This window comes from Cryptomeria japonica, chromosome 1 (assembly GCF_030272615.1).
Source record: "Cryptomeria japonica chromosome 1, Sugi_1.0, whole genome shotgun sequence".
Classification (NCBI taxonomy): Eukaryota; Viridiplantae; Streptophyta; class Pinopsida; order Cupressales; family Cupressaceae; genus Cryptomeria; species Cryptomeria japonica.
This window is the reverse complement of record NC_081405.1, coordinates 245,657,492-245,674,418: the sequence shown is the minus strand read 5'-3', so window position 1 is coordinate 245,674,418 and position 16,927 is coordinate 245,657,492. Positions and strand designations below refer to the sequence as shown.

At 34.1% G+C, this 16,927-nt stretch overlaps 2 protein-coding genes across 2 annotated transcripts; one reads left to right on the top strand and one right to left on the bottom strand.

The window, feature by feature from the left end:
• Window positions 1–10,089: 10,089 nt before the first annotated feature.
• Window positions 10,090–12,259, bottom strand: LOC131032335 (cullin-1-like). The gene is made up of 2 exons (XM_059209474.1): window positions 12,156–12,259; window positions 10,090–12,073 (listed from the first exon to the last, which is right to left on the bottom strand). Exons 1-2 carry the CDS (start codon window positions 12,257–12,259, stop codon window positions 10,090–10,092), a joined length of 2,088 nt encoding a protein of 695 aa, XP_059065457.1.
• A 3,028-nt stretch (window positions 12,260–15,287) lies between these two features.
• LOC131032336 (cullin-1) lies at window positions 15,288–16,379 on the top strand. The gene has a single exon (XM_057963280.2). The coding sequence runs from the start codon at window positions 15,288–15,290 to the stop codon at window positions 16,377–16,379; it is 1,092 nt and encodes a 363-aa protein (XP_057819263.2).
• The last annotated feature ends 548 nt before the right edge of the window (window positions 16,380–16,927 follow it).

Below are 16,927 nucleotides of genomic sequence, written 5' to 3'. Positions count from 1 at the left end.
TGGTTATAGTTATGGTGTGAAAGGATACAAGCTTTTGGACCTTGTTGTACAAAAGGTAATTCATATTGGAAGTGTTATCATTAGATAAATTAAGTCTCCTTCTATTATGTTTCAGCCATAACAGACTAAGTAGGAAGATGTGTTTCAATTCCCTTCTATGCCTAAAAGAGTTGAATCGAGACCACTTGAAAAGAAAGAAATTGAGGAGAGCTCATCAAGCTTTGAATCTTCAGAAGAGGAGAAAGAACCTCTAACTCAGCTTCTTCAAAGGTCTACAAGACATATACAACAACCTGAAAGGTATTCACCTGATTATTGGAGATACATTTTTTCTTTGAATATGGATGTGGATGAACCTAGATCTATAGAAGAGGCATTAGGTATGAATGATGCATAATCCTGGAAGAAGAAATGACAACTTTGAAAAAGTATGACAGATGGCATCTTCTACCATTGCTTGAAGGATGAAATCATGTTGGTTGTAAATGGGTGTTCAAGAAAAAGATTGGTTCAAATGGAAGCATTAATAAGTATAAATCAAGGTTGGTTGCAAAAGGCTACTCTCAAAAAGAACCTCTAACTTAGCTTCTTCAAAGGTCTACAAGACATATACAACAACCTAAAAGGTATTCACCTGATTATTGGAGATACATTTTTTCTTTGAATGCGAATGTGGATGAACCTAGATCTATAGAAAAGGCATTAGGTATGAATGATGCATAATCGTGGAAGAAGAAATGATATCTTTGAAAAAGTATGACAGATGGGATCTTGTACCATTTCCTGAAGGACAAAATCATGCTAGTTTTAAATGGGTGTTCAAGAAAAAGATTGGCTCAGATGGAAGCATTGAGAAGTATAAATCAAGGTTGGTTGCAAAAGGCTACTCTCAGGTGGAGGGTGTTGATTATGGTGAGATATTTTCTCCTATTGCAAAAATGACATCCATTAGATTTTTTGCTTTTCTATTATTGTTGCTTATGATTTAGAGGTTGATAAAATGGATGTGAAAATTGCTTTCCTTCATGGTGATTTGGAGGAGGATATTTATATGACACAACCAGAGCACTATGTGGTGAAAGGTAAAAGTAATTTGGTCTATAAATTGAAAAAATCTTTGTATGGAATCAAACAGAGTCATAGGATCTCATACCAAAAATTCGATACATATGTGTTGAGTTTGGGATTTGAACGTTCTAAATCAGATCATTGTGTTTTTTATAGATCTGATGGTGATTATTTCCTATATATTGCATTATATGTTGATGATATGTTATTTATTGGTAAAGGGAAATATATGATTTCAGAACTAAAGTCTCAACTTACTACTAAATTTGAAATGAAAGATCTTGGTGTAGCGAAACACATTCTTTGGATGTAAATTAGAAGAGATAGAGTGAACAGAAAGATATGGCTAGGCCAGAGTAAGTATGTAAATTCAATTTTATGGAGGTTCAACATGCAAGATTGTAGACCATTGTTTGTTCCCTTTATAGTTATAATAAACTTATTTGTTTTAGATTGTCCTGCATCTCAATCATAGATGGAAGACATAAGCAGAGTGCCTTACTACAGTGCAGTTGGAATTTTGATGTATGTTATGGTCTATACTAGACTAGACATTGCCCAAGCAGTGGGAATTCTTTCCAGATATATGTCTAAACTTGGTAGAGTTCATTGGGATGCTATCAAAAGAGTCTTCAGATATTTGAAGGGTACCTGAGAGTAATCTTTGTGTTATCATGGTAATATTTTGGTTGGAGACATGATTTCCCTTGATATTCATGATTATGTGGATTAGACTAGGTAGGTGATATTGATAGTAGAAGTTCCACTAGTGCTTATGTCTTTACTTTATTTGGTGGTGCGATTAGCTAGATGAGTAAGTGACGAACTGTGGTTACTTTTTCCACTACAAAAATAGAGTATATGAAAGCTACTCATTCTTGTAAAGAAGCCATTTGGCTTAAAAGACTATGTTCAGTTATTGGAATAAATCAACGTGCAATGACAGTTTATTGTGATAGCCAAAGTGCGATCTGCCTAGCTAAGAACCCACCATTTCATACCTAGAACAAACACATTGATGTTCAATATCATTTTTTCAGAGATATGGTCAAAGATGGCTAGGTGAAGTTGCTTAAGGTCGAAACTTTGATGAATGTTATAGATTTTTTAACTAAGGTTGTGAGCACAGAGAAGTTCAGATGGTGTTTGGATTCTATGGGCCTCATGTCCCCTAGCAATTAATTCATTGTGTTGATACTCACTTTTCTCTTGGAAGGTGTTCGAAAAGTGGGATAATGTTGGGAAAATGGTGTCTCAACCTTGCATTTATGTGAGGTTACTATTTATATTAAGTTTTCATTAGAGCACAAAATGGTCTGAAATTCTCCCCAAAGCTTCGGATTGGCTAGATAAGCATGCCGGTAAATTTTATCGCAAGATCACAACTGGTTTTGAAGATATTAAAGTTTCTATTTTTTAAGGTTGCGATAAAAGGTTTAAATTTAATTTTGAGGACTTTAGACCCTCCAAAACACCTTAAAAAGTGAGCATAATTGCCGTAGCGGTTACAAGGTGAAGAGAACTTCATGAGATTTTTGGTGCATCAAACCATTTGTCAATCAAACACTCAATTCGCAAGTTATGGCCTTTGGGTGTTTGGACTCTTAAAATAGGAAATATAAAATGCATCGGACACAAAAATGAGATGTAAAATGGAGGAACACATGTTGATGTGTGATTTGAAATGCCATATGGCATCAGGAATGGAGATAAGGTCAGCTCTACTTTATTGGGTGGTTTGAGCCCATGGTTTTGTAATATCTTTGGATGGTTTCTTTTTTTTATCTCCTATATATGAGGTGTGTGAGATAGAGGTTGTCTGTAAGAGTCTAATGGCTATTGAGTTAGATATAAATCTGTGATTAGTGGTACTTTTGTGAAAAGCTTTATCTGCAATTATATTGTAATCTATAACTTTACCACCTCCAATATAACTTTACCGCAAGAACTTGGCTATTCAAGATCGTAGAACGAAGGCCAAGGCCACCCTCAATTTTAGGTCGACAGAAGGAATCCGACTTAACCAAACTCCACTTAGAATAATGCAAGTGAGCACTCCAAATAAAGTGATGAGACAAGGCATCAAATTCCTTAAGGAACTATATTAGAGTAGTCTAAACAAAACCCTTGTAAATAGAAAGTGTATGAATCACAGATTGAAGGAGAGTAACTTGAGCAGTTGTAGAAAGCCACCTATGAGTCCAATAGTTAATCTTATGATGCAACTTATCCAACAGGTTCTGCCAAAAAGGCCTAAGATGTCGACCAATAGAAAGAGGAATACCCAGATAGATAAAAGGAAGAGAACCAATTTGGAACCTCAGAATATTGGCAATTCTAATCTAAATAGAGTCAAGGGTGTTGAAAAAGTAGATAAAAGACTTAGGATTATTCACCCGCTAACCCGACGTAGCTAAATAGACATCCAGTGAATTCCTAAAAGACTCAACCTCTTGGAGGTGATCTACCCCAATAAGAGTAGTACCATCCACAAAATGAAGATGTGAAAGCTTAGGCAATCTAGTGCCTCAATTCCACTCTCGGATCAAACCCTAAGAAACTTGAGACATGATGAAGCATCCCAAGCCCTCAGCCATAATGATAAACAAATAAGGAAAAATAAGATCACCCTATCTTAGACCCCTAGAAGATCCAAATAACTGTGAAGGTTGGCCATTGACAAGAATCAAGAAAGAAGAAGATCCCACACAATTCATTGTTAGATAGCTTAGATAACCAGTGAACAACTGAGAAAGCAGGGGTGTGAATAAGTTGTTAATAGATTATAAAACTTTAAGCATTAAAACCTTATTACCAGAATAGCAAATATAACAGTTAAGCACACATCTAAACCACAAAACATTTACCAACCATCCACAAAAGATAACACCAAGATTTGTACATGGAAAACCCAGTAAAGGGAAAACCACGGTGGGAAGCCTACCCACAGTCATATAATACTTCAGTAGTAAGTATTTGATTACAAAAAGAGGGGCATGCACATGCAAGAAGGCCAATAGCCTAGAGCGCACTGCTCATCACAAAAGGAGACTTACTGACTACAAAATAAATCTAGACTACAATCTAGAAACAAGAGTGAACTGCAAGAATAACATCTCTTATGCCTGAATACAGTTCTGATTAAGCTCAGTATCAGAGGTCTTAAACCTCTTTCACCAACCCAATTTGATCACCTATGATCGACCAAAATCTCTGCATATGATTACAACCTTATTCACACACGGATAATCATACATCCCCAAAACCCACGATCTACAAAGAGATCTTACATCATATTTATACCAACCCAAGATCTAAACAATTAGGTCGGCCACCTAAAAGATAATACAATAATTAATAACATAAAACCTCAATCCAATGATCAACCAAGTCATCCTAAGACTGAAACAACATAATCCAATCAATAGATCCAACCGAAAATGCATCGAGATTATCCACCAACACTTTACATAAACTGGTCCATAACCTAGCAGAATAAGATAGCATTAGGTCTGGTCTTAAATGCAACACCACCAATCAATAGGAACATGAACAAGATAACCAACAACATCCTAAAAGCCATCTAGAAGCTAAACCAACACAACTTATCAAGTGCATCAAAAGATATTCAACAAATCTCTGCCCGTAAAACTCTTACTAGTGACCAAAAGGCTCACTATAAGGAAGTTAAGTAGCGGAAACAACTTCCTACACTAACCTTGAGAGGAGGGTAATGCAAAACTTTTTCAGATCATTACAACAGTTACAAAAAATAGAAATAGATATAATAGCATTCATACCACAACACAATGATTTACGTGGGGAAAACCCTTTCGGGAGAAAAACCCCACCCTCCAAAAGTAGCTCAATATTTTATTCAGCAATCAAAAATAGATTACAACATACTTGCAGAGCAAGCTCTTCGCAGGAGTACCACTAATCAGATATTCAGAGGCAACTCAATAGCCATAAGACTCTTACACACAACCTCTATCTCACACACCTCATAAATAAGAGATACAATACAAGAAACCGTCAAACGGTATTACAAAACCATGGGCTAAAACCACCCAATAAGGTGTAGCCAACCTTATCTCCCTTCTAGATGCCCTATGACATGTTAAAGCACACATCAACACGTGTCGCTCCCTTTTACAGCTCATTTATGTATCCGATACAAATTATTTTTCCTATTTCAGGAGTACAAACTTCCGAAGGCCATAACTTGAGAACCGGGTGTCCGATTGACGAACCGTTTGAAGCGCCGGAAAGCTCGCGAAGTTCTCTATCACCTCATAACCTGCTTCACTAGTTATAGCCACTTTTCAGGGTGTTTTGGAGCCTCTAAAGTCCCCAAAATTAAGTTTAAATATTTTATTGCACCCCTCCAAGACGAAAACTTTAATATCTTCAAAATTAGCTGTGACCTTGCGACGCAACTTTACTGGAATGCTTATCTAGCCAACCAGAAGCTTCAGGGAGAGTTTCGCACCATTTCGTGCTCAAATGAAAAATTACTATAAATAGTAACCTCGCATAAATGCAAGGTTGAGACACCATTTTTCCCAACACTCACTAGAACAAATGATAGCTCTTGAGTCATCAAATCCTGAACCAACTGATCATGATACACATCTCAATAGCATGAGTGATAGATCCAAACCAATTCCACAAACCAAAGAATGTCAAAGTATACCAAATCAATATGATAATCCAACCACTCTATGGGAACCTACCGCAAACTAGTAAACAACCAACACAGTCGGTGTTGCCATCAATGAAAAAACATCAATGCAACACATAATCAATTCTTCCAATTTTCCAACATTCATTACCCAACTGACCCACTCCAAGTTGAAGCCAAAGGCCAGGATTATCTTATCCAAAAAATTCCACTTAACCCTATCATAAGCTTTGGTCATATCCAATTTGATAAACATAGATCTCTCCCTACACATAGCCATGAATTGAATGGCCTCAGAAGCAATAAAAACCCATCCAAAATTTGTCTACTAGCCACAAAACCCCCTTTCTCATCAAAGAACAATGAAGGAAGCCAAATTTTGAGTCTTTTTGCAATCAGCTTAGTGATAATATTATACACAACATTGCAAATAGCAATGGGCCTAAAGAGAACCAGCTGAGTAACCCCCTCTTTTTTAGGGATAGGAACTAGGAAGGTAGAATTTAGGACTCGAAGCATCTGCTTTCTACTATGAGATTTCTGAACAACCGCTAACAAGTCCAACTTGATAATATCCCAAAACTCTTGAAAAAATTCAATTGGAAAACCATCTGGGCCAAGTGCTTTCCCTTTAGCCATCCCAAAATATTTTTTTCTGGTTTAGACAAGGTCACCAGATGAATGAGAGACTCATTCATCATATTAGTAACTAAAGAAGGGATGCAAGCTAGAATATGATTTTCCTCCTCAGGAGCACAGGGCATATCATCAAAAAAGAGGGCACTATAAAACTGAGTTGCTTCATGTGACATTGCCTAGAGAGAGGTCAGTTGAATGCCTTCAGAATTAAATAAGGAAGAAATAACACTTTTCTATCAACCAACCTAAATAGACTTATGGAAAAAGGTTGTATTACGGTTCCCTACCTAAAGCCAATCAATTTGGGCTTTTTTCTTCCATAGGATCTTCTTACGAATCTCCTTCAAGGCCCGAGACTCACCACTACCCAATATTTTAGTGAATCCAAAGTCCCGAATTTGGTGAGACAGGTTACCAAAAGATAACTTAATCTATTTTTTAAGTTGGAATTTCACAAACATAACCATACCAAAGGCAAGGTCCCTATTGCAGCACCACTGAGCCATGAGATCATGAGGAGAATCATCCCAAAGCCACATGAGTTTCCACTTAAAGGGAGGATTCTTAAGACCACTAACAAACCCAGCTGAAAACTTGATGGGCTAATGATCAAAACCTTGCTAGTCCAGGATCTTTGAACTAGAAAGCACTAAAAATTATAATAATATTGCAGTTTAAGGAATAAGATAGCCTAAAAAATTTGCTAGCTTGGACATGGGAAGAGATAGGACTTGTAACAAGTCTTTTTATCATAGGTAAAAATGGTGGTATTAGCATTTTGCTTGCCTAGAAATTTCTTCATCTACTTTTCATAAGCTAAGATCAGAGATCCTCTGTCAACACATGATGTCTATCAAAGATATATGTCTTAAGTAATCATATAGTCTTCCTTGAGATATTCAATACTGTATTTTTGGTATTGAATTTAGTTCAAATACTTTTTAATAGTGACTTTATTTATCATTTGGAGAACAAAGATTGGAATGGAAAATGCAGTACAAACACTCTATGGGCAAGATTTTGGAGCCAAGATGCTTGTAATCCTATACCAACAATCTATGTTGCTAATAATAGCCAGTGCTATGATTCTGAGTTTACTCTATATTTTTTGAGAAGTGTACATTGTATGTCATTAGGTAGAATAAAGAAACAGTGGCTCAGGCAACCATCTTTGCAAAAGGGCTCATTCCTCAATTATTTTCCTTTGCTCTGAGTTGTCCCTTGCAGAGACTTTTACTGGCTAAGAATATTGTGACTCCTCTTGCCTATAATTCTATAGCCACTTTTCTACTGTGTGTTCTTTTAAGTTGGTGTAGACACCTAAAAATGTCTCATCAATCATTGCTAATTATTCGTCTTATTAATTGAATAATTCTTCAATTATTTAATGAAGCTAAATATTCTTCACAACTAACCTAATCATCATTATTCATTTCTCTTACTAATTATCCAATTTCTATTCTTTTATTAATCAATTCATCATCAAACCCCTTTCTCAAATATTAATTAAATATTATTTATTTAATTGATTATGATTTATTCCTTAATTAAATAATCTTTAGTATTTAATTAATTTCATTTCTAATGTTTAAATAATTTCATTTAAATTAGTTAACTTATTCCTCCAATTCCTCAAATTCTAATTCCAATTAATTTCATCTAATTGCATTTCACATTCCCCCAAATTCTAATTTCAATTCATTTCACATTTCTCGAAATCTATGTTTCAGCACATTTCAGTTAATTTCATGTGCATTTCAACATTCAAAAGTACAAATTCAAATCCAAATTGAAAATGAAAATCAAATTCAATTTCAAAATCCTACAACACATGTTGAAATCCAAATTGGTTCATCAAATAAGTTGACTATTTAGTTAACTCGGTTAACTCATCAATCACCCCCTTTCCACTCCAAATCAGCTTTTCTGACTGATCCATCTATTTAGTCTAGTGATCAATCAACCCACTTATCTCTCCAATCAATTCAGTCATCTAATTCATCAACTCAGTCAACTAGCTCATCTATTAAGTCCACTAGCTAATCTATTCAATTGACTCCTCAATCAATCTTCTTAACAAATCAATCAAACCAGTTACCAAGTCAATCAAGATGAGTTCACTGATCAATCAATTTCAGTTGACTATCAATCAAGACTTGAGTTCAAATCCTCATCCCTTTTGTGTTGAAAATCTATATAAACATCATCAATTTCTCAATTCAAGCTAGAACCATAGAATCATAGTCTTCGAAATAGTTGTCTAATCTATGTTGGAAATCGATGAAATACCTAAGAGCCAATTCAACAACAACTAAGGAGAAGAGCAATGGAAGCTTTGTCAAGTGGATTCAATTCAATTGATTTTGCATTATTTGATTGTTATTTAAGATTAATTCTAATTAGATTAGAGTTTGTGATTTGCTCTTTTAATTTGATTTATTATGATGATTTTAACCCAAGTTAGTACAGTTGGCTAGCTGTTTACAAGTTTGGGTTTCCCTAGTGGGAGCTTCATCATTTGTATTTAACCAGATTTGAATATTTTCTTTTTTCTTTTTGTTTTGATTTTTGCACATTGGATCTTTAGTGTTCTCTTTCTCTCTTGAAAATCACACATCTTCTTCCCTCCTCTTTTTAACCTACCTTGGTCTGCCAACTTTTTTATTACATCCTGATCTAAAATATTGACACAACAAATTCCAACACAGTTGACTATAATCTATTCAAAAGACCTCATTTAAACATTTATTTAAGTATTTACCTAACAAATGCAAATTTTGAAATCTGCTACCAATCTTTTATTTAAAAGAATTAAACTATGATGGATCAGCAACCAATTTCAAGTATTGATGATTCATTTCATGATATTTATTTGTTGATCATTTGGCTATTTTATGGTCTGTCACAACCATACAATCTACCAATATCAATTATTGGACATAACAGTCTATTATGGGTGTAGTTCAAAGCTGCCATGACGGTATGAGCATGGGTGTTAGTGTGGAGATCATTTTAATAATTTTCTTTTGGAGAAAAGTTTTTTTTTTTTTTTAAATTAAAATTAAAGTAAAATTAAAGTTTTTTTGACATATTTTACATAGATTTTTTAAAATTTAAATATACTATAATGTTATATAGTTCTACTAATCTATTGTAACATCATTTCTTGCAGTTTCACTAAATAACTTTGTACACTGCAGTTCAATGATAATTTCATATCAGAAAATCAGTATTTAGATTATGAATCTTGTCTGTACAAAAATTGGATTTAAATATCATCCTAGTTATTTATTTGCTACTTAATTTCAAAATATGTGCCAATTTTCTTATACTACTATTAATAGAAAATAAAATCTGTTATATAATATTGTATTCATATGAGATATCTTAGGTAATGATTTGATAGCCTAAAAAAATAAAAACAAAGATTAATGAACAACATTAGATGTCTAATTCAATTAAAAAACAAGAAGAGTTCTCAGCTTGAGGATTTTTATAAAGCACAGTGCTAAAATAACTTTTAAAATATCAAATTCAGAAATATGTATCTGACCTCTTTTCTGAACTAATGTCAAATCCAGAAATATCTATCTATAAAGTATCAAATCCAGAAATGCCTAATTGACCTTTTTCTCAACTTGAAAGACTCTTATAATCTGTGAAGTATAAGTCTAATTGCCCTCTATTCTAAACCAATGTCACGGTAAATAATTGTACATTCCAGGATTTTCCTTATCTCTCTCTAAATATTCCCTATCTATGAGATTTTCAATTCTCCTTTTAATTTGTTTCATATCTGGCTTGAACATGTCTTTAACCTGCTCAGTGCATTGCATCACTAATTCCTTATGAGCAAATGTTTCTCTGCTCTTCATAATTCTTACGATCGAAGCATCAATCATATGATGGCTATCTTGAAACACACACTTCCCAACATTTTCTTTTACATTGTCTGTGGGTGGCGGAAGTCGGATCTTCCTCTTGTTACAGGAAAATTTTGCATTGATTTCAAAATAGTCTGTTTCTTTCACAGATTGATTATCTGGTAATTTACTTAGGATTCTGTACTTTGAACATGCAAGGGAATTCAGCAATGCAATTGTATCTTCAACATTCAAATTCAACTGGGATTTGACTTGTGAAAAACTTAGCGTCTCTGTTTCATTGAACAACAGAAGAGCACTTGCATGACAAGGTGTTCCGACTATTTGAATATCACCCTGGTCAAATCTTCCAATAATAATGCATGTTCCCAGAGAGTGTTTCCATGTTAGCCTTCTGTTCATTTTTTCTCTGTTATAGAACTCTTTGAATGACTCTAAATGTCTCACCATTTCAACAGGAAGAACAAGTGATTCAGGTGACTTATAGATTGGCCAGAAGCCATATGTCAAAACTGTGACAGAGAATTCTATTCCAGAACATGGATGAAGAGGATTCTGACTCAGGTATTCCTCAAAATCTGATTGGGTTTTCATTGCCAATGTCCAATCAGTAAGCTTTCCCTCCATTTTAGATGTAAATTGTCTTCCACACTCAAACTTCAGCTTAGCTAACATGCTTTTTTCATAATCAGCATTTGAACTTCTATGGGAAAAAAGCCTACCTGCGAGCTTCTTCCTGTAAAAATCTGTAACCATGTCTTTGTCATGGACGAAGTGAAAGATCTTTGTAACCTTGTCAAGGGAATTTTCAACATCTGCGTATGTCATGTTTCTATTTGTCAAAATATTGTCACAAAATGTGACCAGCAATTCCCAAATACTGTTTCCTGCAACTTGTTCATTGCAAAAACTCTGAAATTCTGCCATGAGTGCATTTTTGAAAAAGCGGTTGTTCATAAAATTCTCCTCCACACATCGCATGTATTTCTCATGCAATTGGATAATGCTCCTCACAAACTGATCTTTTTCACTTGCAATCATTTCTTTTCCATTATTTGCCTTTATTGCCTCTCCCACCCTTTGTCTTCCATGTTTAACCAGTGATGTACCATACCTGGTAACATGCTGTCTAAATATTTTGGCCATGAGCTGAATGCCTTTATCTATTCCAGAAAACAAGTTAAACATCTCTGAAAGATCATCCATCTTGTCATTTTTCAACAATGGATGACAATTTGAATCTTCCTTCAAAAATTGGCATTCATACTTGCAAAGAAGTTCATTTTCTACCATTTCTTGATACCTGGTTTGGCTACTTCGATGCACACAATGCATTGCAATGGTTTCTTTCTCCAACCTTAAATACTCAACAACCTTCAGCAAATAATCTGGACAAGAATACTCACATATCCATGAAGCAGTCTTTCTGGCATAGTAAATGTTGGTATTTTCAAAAACGGCCACCTCAAAATCTTTATAGTAGTCCATCCCAAAATCCCATAGCATACTCACAACATTCTTCAATAGAGTCCCATCAAGAATGCTCTCACCTTCCCGCATTTTATTAATTTGAACCATCATAGTACCCTGCACATTACTGCACAAAACCTCATTGTAGACTATTTCAGGGAAGCATCTCGAAATAGCATCTTGGTTGGAAGGATCCGACCAGGTCAAACGACAAGCCACAAGTTTGATTAGAATTGTAACCATTTCTTTGTAATACTCCCATTGCTTTACAACTTCTGTCAAAAGAAACTCATCTTCTTTCTCCCTCAATGCGGGGACAACTGATGAACTGATATAATCTTTTTAAGGCTTTCTCATATTCAGATTGCATGGAACGACCCACTTTGTTGAACTTTATATAGATTTGATACCAAATGACTGAATGTTCATCAGGACCATATTTTACCTTCCCTTCGACGACTTGCTTAACCTTTGCAATTGCGATTTGCAAAGGATCCAATTCCTCCATCTCCATCATTCTTTATGGATTTCTGCAGATAAATCTAAACTTCCCTCCCTAACCAAAACCACAATAGATTGAGTTTTAAGCCAAAACATAGTTGTATAAATAGAGCCAAGGATTTCACGAAGAACTAAGAATTTCTACGCCGACTAGCTATGAATCCCAAGCTAGGATTTTAAGTTTTTGTTTACTCAAATTAAAAAGTAATTTCAATTAAAACGGTCTTACAAAGGATAACCAACCTACACGCTAGAAATGCCTTATAAGAAAATGACACATACCCATGTCATATATGTGAATCATTATTTGTAGACGTGTTTTTTTTCTTCATGAAAACTTCTTATACTAACAATTAAAAGAGTGTTGAACAAAATAAATACTTAACAATTAAAAGAGTGTTGAACAAAATAAATACTTACCATTAAAGCACCATCTCATTATATATAAAATGTATGAAAGTATAAATAATTTTATTTTTGATAATAAAAATAAATTATTATGTATGTATTATTTTATTTTTTATTTTTTTTGATAAAAGTGGATGAAACCACTAAAATTATATTAAATATTGAGTTTTTTAGAGGTGTTTGGTTCAAAGAGTACTGAAGGGAAAGAACCAGTAAGAAAAGCCTTCAGTATTGTTCAAGAAAACATAAGTCTATCTACCCATTACAAAAGCCCATAGGCACCCCAAATAAACCCCCCAAATGCATAGCCAACCGTATTAGATATAAAGGAAGTTGTAAGATCCAGTATAGAAGAGAACATCTCAAAATGGAGCCAGTGGTGTCCAACCATAACCAGTGCCAACAACCCATAGCCATCATGTCTACACAACACATAAGTCCAAAGCTCTGAAAAGAACAAAACTCAGAACCAGAAGAGAACCAAGAATAAGTGATCCTGCCAACACAAAAATGGTGAACAAACATATGCCAATCCAGATAAGAAGCAGAGAAGGATGATGAAGACCCTTGGGAAGTAGGATAAGACCGATCCATAAGATAATCCAAAGCAACATCTAAAGAAATAACAGCAGAATAAGAAACCATCTGCAACACCATGCAAACTGCTCTTTCCAATTCCTCAAAAAAATTATTTACATTTGAAATATGTTAATTTATTACCTACTAGCATATTTATCTTAAAATAAAAAATCTATAGAAAAGGTGCATATATATCCTTTAAATAAAAACACACAATGTGGATTCGTTGCTTTAGTAGACAACAAATGAGAGCAATTAAAAATTATTTGAAATTTAAGAAATATTTGTTTTTGGAATTGAAGTTTAAATAGGTATGTTTGTATCTACCAGTTAACCTTTGTAGCATGTTAGGTAGGAAAGTATTTAGATTGTCAAACGCTCAAGGCTCATAAAGTAATTATATAAAATAAACAAATGGTGACTATTTTGGGCCTCTCAATTTTTTGTGACAATTTAGTACCATCACCTTTGTTAGTTGGAATTTGGTAAAAGACAAATAAGAGTCATTTAAATCGCAAAGATGAATAATAGAGGGAGCCAAAACCCAATCTAAAAGTGTCCATAGAATGAGCCTGAAGTTTGAATTCCACATCAACTAGGCAATAGACATCCTAAATACGGATGGCATGGTTCTTCTAAAGGCTTTTCATGTTTGGCTTTGGCAATATTGCCATCTCGGACAGTTCAAGACAAGGAAAAAGAGGAGGTTGATATTGAAGAAGGGTGGTCCCTTCAAACGATAACCCTCACCCCACCGATGTATGGGGTCCTAAGGACATGATAGAGATCTACCTCCTTTGGCCACTACTTTAGCTACTTAAGTGGTTGTTTTGTGTTTTCTACTTTTCAAGCTCAACTTGTATTATTGTGTTTTTTCTTATCTAGATGTTGGTCGTCTAAATGTTTTTTTGTGAATAGTGAGCTTTATCTTTATTAAAGAAAATCTCTCTCTCTGTGGGTGTGTGTGGGTGTGTGTGTGTGTCTGTGTCTGTGTGTCTGTGTGTCTGTGTGTGTGTGTGTGTGTTTTCAAATTCTTCATTAAAATATCTAATATTGATGCAAGAAGAGATCCAACCAATAAATTTTAAATCTAAGAAAAATAAAGTCTTTTGTATTGATGTTAGTTGATAGTGAGACATGTAGTAGCATTATTAGAATGACAAATAGAACAACTTACAAAATGATTAAGACAAAAGGCCATTCTAACAAATAAGATTTTTTTTAATTTTTTCTTTTTGAAGCGGATAAACAAGAATTAATTAGAAAAGATAAACTATTCAATACCTTCCCTAATTAATTATAATATTATATAAGGTCAATATGTTTCATACAAATCTATTTTATTCCATTCTAATTATGATTTTAATTAAAATATTTAAATCTTTAAGAAAAAATCTTATATTTAGATCATCTTCTATAATGATTTATTAAGTTATGAATAAATTTTAATTGAATGTAAGTATGTTATGATTTAAAGTCAACTATTTTAAGGTAAATACTATTTTAAACTCCAAATTCTTTAATAAGGAGTTGTTTAGAACAAGTTATAAAATTTGATCTTAAATTAACATGAACAAATTACAAATATTCTAAATTCAATAAGAATTTGGTTAAAATAAGTTGTAATTTATAAAAAAAGAAATTGTAAAAATATATGTTAAAACAATTTTAAGAAGAATAAGATTTTTATCCATATAAATTTAATTTTAGTAAATTTTGAAAAGAATAAAATTATTATTCATGAAAACTTGGAAAATATACATTAAGGAGGTCTTTAAAAAAAAAACATTAAATAAGAAAAACAAATAAAGCCACAAATTATAATTCGCATTTATCATTTGCATGTCATTTTCTTACAAGATCTTTCTATATATAGCATGTGCGTTGATCGTACTTCGAAGACCCTTTTAGTTGTAATTACTAAGTATAAGATCTTTATATATATAGTTTGGGATACATACCTAGATGTTCTTAGTAGTTGGTGAAATCCTTGGGTCTTTTGGCTAGGAAGGGAAATTTATACAACTATGTTTTGCAGATATCCATAAAGAATGATGAGGAAAGAGGAATCGGATGCTTTGCAAAATGCAATTGCAAAGGTTAAGCAAATCGTCGAAGGGAAGCACCAATTTGGTAGTGAGGATTATATGCAGATTTATACTGAAATCTATACAAAATGCTATCAAATAGTGGATCGGACGACGATGCAATCTGAATATGAGAAAACCCTAGAAGATCATATCAATTCAACAGTTGTCCCCGCATTGAGGGATAAAGAAGATGAGATTCTTCTGACAGAATTTGTAAAGCAATGGGAATTCTACAAACGAATGGTCAGACTTGTATTGAATCTTGTATTTTATAAGTTGACCCGTGATGATTGGTTCTCACGTGAAGATTTGTTCAGTAAACACAAGGAAGCTGCTCAGAGATGCTTCGTTGAAATGGTCTTAAATGAATGTAAAGTACAGGCTGCTATGCTGGTTCAAATTCATAAAATACGGGAAGGTGAGAGCATTCTTGATGGGACTCTATTGAAGAATGTTGTGACTATGCTGTGGGATTTTGGGATGGACTACTATAAAGATTTTGAGGTAGCCGTTTTTGAAAGTACCACCATATATTATTCCAGAAAGGCTGCTTCATGGATGTGTGAGTATTCTTGTCCAGACTACTTGTTGAAGGTTGTTAAGTATTTAAGGTTGGAGAAAGAAACAATTGCAATGCATTGTGTGCATCAAAGTAGCCAAACTAGGTATCTAGAAATTGTAGAAAATGAACTTCTTTGCAAGCATGAATGCCAACTTTTGAAGGAAGATTCAGATTGTCATCCATTGTTGAGAAATGACAAGATGGATGATCTTTCAGAGATGTTTAACTTGTTTTCTGGAATAGATAAAGGCATTCAGCTCATGGCCAAAATATTTAGACAGCATGTTACCAGGCACGGTACATCCTTAGTTAAACATGGAGGGCAAATGGTGGCAGAGGCATTAAAGGCAAATAATGGAAAAGAAGTGATTGCAAGTGAAAAAGATCAGTTTGTGAGGAGGATTATCCAATTGCATGAGAAATACATGCAGTGTGTGCAGGAGAATTTTATGAACAACCGCCTTTTCAAAAATGCACTCATGGCAGAATTTTAGAATTTTTGCAATGAACAAGTTGCAGGAAACAGTATCTGGGAATTGTTGGTCAAATTTTGTGACAGTCTTTTGACAAATAGAAATATGACATATTCAGATGTTGAAGATGCCCTTGAGAAGGTTGCAAAGATCTTTCCCTGCGTCTATGACAGGGACATGGTTGCAGATTTTTACAGGAAGAAGCTCGCAGGTAGGCTTTTTTTTCATAGAAGTTCAAATGTTGATTATGAAAAAAGCATGTTAGTTAAGTTGAAGTTTGAGTGTGGAAGACAATTTACATCTAAAATGGAGGGCATGCTTACTGATTGGGCATTGGCAATGAAAACCCAATCAGATTTTGAGGAATACCTCAGTCAGAATCCTCTGCATCCATATTCTGGAATAGAATTCTCTGTCACAGTTTTGACATCTGGCTTCTGGCCAAGCTATAAGTCACCTGAATCACTTGTCCTTCCTGTTGAAATGGTGAGAAATTTAGAGTCATTCAAAGAATTCTATAAGAGACGAAAAATGAACAGAAGGTTAACATGGAAACATTCTCTTGGAAC

Excerpts from the sequence above, each read along its gene's own strand:
- LOC131032335 (XM_059209474.1), bottom strand. The coding sequence starts at position 12,259 with ATGGAGATGGAGGAATTGGATCCTTTGCAAATCGCAATTGCAAAGGTT. Across the intron at positions 12,074-12,155 it reads GATGAACATTCAGTCATTTG|TTCATCAGTTGTCCCCGCAT; the intron begins GTATCAAATCTA and ends AGATTATATCAG.
- LOC131032336 (XM_057963280.2), top strand. The coding sequence starts at position 15,288 with ATGAGGAAAGAGGAATCGGATGCTTTGCAAAATGCAATTGCAAAGGTT.